The sequence below is a fragment of the Triticum dicoccoides genome, chromosome 3B (genome assembly GCF_002162155.2).
Source record: "Triticum dicoccoides isolate Atlit2015 ecotype Zavitan chromosome 3B, WEW_v2.0, whole genome shotgun sequence".
NCBI lineage: Eukaryota > Viridiplantae > Streptophyta > Magnoliopsida > Poales > Poaceae > Triticum > Triticum dicoccoides.
The window spans coordinates 756,971,366-756,974,954 of NC_041385.1; the positions used below are offsets into that span (position 1 = coordinate 756,971,366).

Sequence of the window (3,589 nt, forward strand, 5' to 3'; positions counted from 1 at the left end):
ATACTCTCTTTTTTCGAGTAGACCACATGAAAATGTCGACCTATACTGTCACAGTGAGTGGCAGTGGAATATTTACATATAAATCATTCACTGTCCTGACATCACGAAAAATGCCGTGGTCTGAGCCTGATCATGATGGTGTCGCATTAACCGGGTCAGGTGGAGTAGCACAATGTCAAACCGTAACGTGTGAGCTGCCTATTTTAATTTTCTTCCAGAAATAGATCAGCATGCACACAAAGTCATCAGTGTCAGTAAAAATATTGGTCAAGTATTCGATTCGTTTGATCTTTCAGTCACTTGAATCCAATGAGGATAGAGACAATGGTTATATATATGTATGTAACCTTTGTCCCGAAGGCGCGGAATGATTTGTTTGACCAACATGTCATTATGTCATTAGTGACATGGCTAAATTGTCATTGTTGACATTTTCTGATGTTCTATTATGTGCGCTGTGACTGCAGGATGGCGCTGCTGCAAGTTAAAACGGCCACGCCTCCGCTCACCACCCCTACCCTCCACAGAAACTGGAACATCATTTTGCTCGCGCGCCGGCTGGTTTCAGGTTCAGGTTCCGCCGCCCTGCCTGCTTCTCCCGATCCCCTTCCGAGGTAGCTTGGCTGCTCTCACACCACCGACCCACCCTTTCATTTCCTGCCCACGCCCATTCAATCAGTTCCGTGGAGATTCCGTTTGGTTCGTACGACCATGCCTCTGGTTCTGTCTTCTGTGCTGAGATGAACCAACGACGCACACCTCAACCAAACCTGCTCTGTTTCTGAATTCATTCTTATTTATTTGCTTATTTGTTTGCATCATTGTTAATGATTTAGCATAAAAAAATGAATGGATTCTGCTACAATTTGCATAACTTAACCCCTTTGGTTGGCCTGGCCATGTTGTTTTTGCAGTTTAGGTGGCCGGCATGGCTGCTGAATCCGAGAGCTGCAACTGCAGTGCCTGGGCAGCAAATGATCCTTCCGGAGTACTCTCCCCTCACAGTTTCAACCGTAGGTAATCAAACACGCAACACTCCCTTGTGAGAATTTATTTACAAGAAAACTCAACGCTCTGCTCTTCTCCACACCAGTGGACCTCTTTTTTAGCAAACGATCCTTCTGAAACTGAGTATGTGGTTGGCGCAAGCTCCCGTGAAAAAAGCCGTCATACTAGTGCAATTATCTGTGCAGTGTGTTATGCAATTCATTTTTTTTTTCAAGTGCTTTGTTAGCCCAGTTATGTGCTTGTCTTAAAGCTTTGTTCTCTGAATAGATATAGACTTCTGTACTTGCTAGTCCAGTTATTCATCGCAGTAAATTATAAGTAGACACCTTGCCGATGCCGACTGAACTACTGCTTTGTCAGCGTGTTACCTTCTTCTTATAACCAGTGCTTACGCATATGCTACCCTGATTAAATACCAGGGCTGCACGACATGATGATGTTTCTTTGAGGATCACACACTGCGGTGTCTGTTATGCTGATGTTCAGTGGACAAGAAATTTGCACCATGACTCGGTGTACCCTTTAGTCCCTGGGTAAGCTTTTCAGTGCATTTTTCTTTCTGTTGATTGACCTCATTTAATCACTGGTATTCTGTAAAGATAAAGGATTATGTGCTAACCTGGGTGCCTACTGTTCAACGTGGCTATAGGCATGAGATTGCTGGAGTTGTAACCGAGGTTGGTTCAGACGTCAAGGGCTTCAAACTGGGCGACCATGTGGCTGTTGGGACATACATCAACTCATGCCGTGACTGTGACAACTGCAATAGCCTCCTCGAGAACCACTGCTCAAATTTTGTTTTCACTTTCAATGGTGTTGATACAGACGGCACTGTCACAAAGGGAGGCTATTCCACTCACATTGTAGTTCATGAACGGTAAGGATGCCTTCTCTTCTGGATGTTCTGAATTTGGTGTAGGCTGTCTTTGGACAAATAGTCATGGCAATTCTTTTTCGCCTCCAAGTCAAAACCCACTTCTCTGGTATAAGAATATTGTGTTTCCTGTTAATTCATTTTCATGACAGGTACTGCTATAAAATACCTGACGGCTATCCGCTGGAAAAGGCCGCACCTTTAGCTTGTGCTGGGATCACTGTGTATACACCGATGATCCGGCATCACATGAACCAGCCGGGGAAGTCACTTGGGGTTATTGGTCTTGGTGGGTTGGGTCACATGGCAGTGAAATTCGGGAAAGCCTTTGGACTGAATGTGACAGTTTTGAGTACAAGTGAATCCAAAAGAGATGAAGCTATCAACCTTCTTGGCGCAGATAATTTTGTGGTATCATCAGATAAAAATCAGATGGAGGTACTGAACACCTTTAATCTCTTTCAAAGCTGAGTGTGAAACAACTTACAACAGAGCACAACAAGTACATATCTCCTTGCCTTATGTTAGATTCCAACTAAAAAAGCATTAAGTGCACAGAGGAACAGAGCTCATTCTGCAATCGATACTGCTGCCTATACTATTTTGTGCGAGAGACAATTAGTACGGCTAAATTCTGCTTGTTATTCTTCTCACTCTGCTTTGTACTAAGTGAGAATAACGAAATGGTTTACTTTTGCAGTCCCTGAAAAATTCTCTGGACTTCATTGTCGATACTGCCTCTGGTGACCACCCATTTGACCCTTATCTCGCGCTTCTGAAAGTTCGTGGCGTGATGGCACTAGTTGGCTTTCCTGGAGAAATCAGAGTCCATCCTGCAACACTTAATCTGGGTAAACACCTTACCATTACCAGTCCAGTTAGTGAGAAGTCTGTTTATTTATATCTTGTATAGTTGTATGAGACTGTATACCGTCGAACAGACCACTAGTTGTTAGTTTTCTGGTTCAAAACTTGGTGAAGAGTTGAGGATCTAAAAGCATTTGAACGTTGTTACTGGTGTTTTGGTGTAATGAGACTGGCTTTCAGTCCTTTCATAGAAAGATAACTAATCAGAACTTACTGCAGGTGCACGAACTCTATCTGGCAGTGTAGTCGGAGGCACCAAGGACACCCAGGAGATGATAAACTTCTGCGCGGCAAACAAAATCTACCCAGATATTGAGATTATAAAGATAGACTACATCAACGAGGCTCTCGAGAGGCTTGTCAACCGGGATGTGAAGTACCGGTTTGTAATTGACATAGAGAGCTCTTTCAAGTAATATCTTCACGGTTGGCACATTTTCGAATCCTTATAAAAGTGTGTAGAATAAAGTTGAATCTTCCAAACAAACGCGGCTGACTTGTGATAGAGGGCTTTCCTCTGTAATGTTTTTGTAAAGATATACGTATTACTTTCAGAAAATATGTAAATAGACCTCCTATGAATGCTCAATGTAGTATCGAATTTTCTGAATTTTTTGACTGATCAACACGTGAGTAATGGTCAGATTGAAGAGAGGAAATACAGTCCAAAACAGCTGAAGCCAGTGGGACCTTTGATAGACAATATTGGAAAATTTTACCTCACTTATTTCTGGGGCTGATCTAGAACCTGCTTCACAGAAGCAAATATCATGTCATTATACATTTCAAGCTTCGACAAACTATTTTGGGACTATTTATGTTTAGACAAAAATGAATCAA

The 3,589-nt window shown here is 42.5% G+C and overlaps 1 protein-coding gene across 3 annotated transcripts; it reads left to right on the forward strand.

Annotated features, from left to right (window-relative positions):
- The first annotated feature begins 480 nt into the window (after window positions 1-480).
- Window positions 481-3,359, forward strand: LOC119278307 (probable cinnamyl alcohol dehydrogenase 1). 3 transcript variants are annotated; one of them, XM_037559664.1, is made up of 7 exons: window positions 481-614; window positions 915-1,017; window positions 1,428-1,541; window positions 1,658-1,885; window positions 2,035-2,320; window positions 2,583-2,733; window positions 2,969-3,359. In XM_037559664.1, the coding sequence occupies exons 2-7, from the start codon at window positions 929-931 to the stop codon at window positions 3,163-3,165; spliced, it is 1,065 nt and encodes a 354-aa protein (XP_037415561.1). In that variant the 5' UTR covers window positions 481-614; window positions 915-928; the 3' UTR covers window positions 3,166-3,359. The 3 variants fall into 3 exon arrangements, with proteins under 3 accessions (XP_037415561.1, XP_037415564.1, XP_037415563.1); XM_037559667.1 differs by having other exon boundaries at window positions 547-568; XM_037559666.1 differs by lacking the exon at window positions 481-614 and adding an exon at window positions 678-699.
- Window positions 3,360-3,589: the final 230 nt, after the last annotated feature.

Excerpts from the sequence above, each read along its gene's own strand:
- LOC119278307 (XM_037559664.1), top strand. The coding sequence starts at position 929 with ATGGCTGCTGAATCCGAGAGCTGCAACTGCAGTGCCTGGGCAGCAAAT. Across the intron at positions 1,018-1,427 it reads CCTCACAGTTTCAACCGTAG|GGCTGCACGACATGATGATG; the intron begins GTAATCAAACAC and ends ATTAAATACCAG. Across the intron at positions 2,321-2,582 it reads CAGATAAAAATCAGATGGAG|TCCCTGAAAAATTCTCTGGA; the intron begins GTACTGAACACC and ends TTACTTTTGCAG.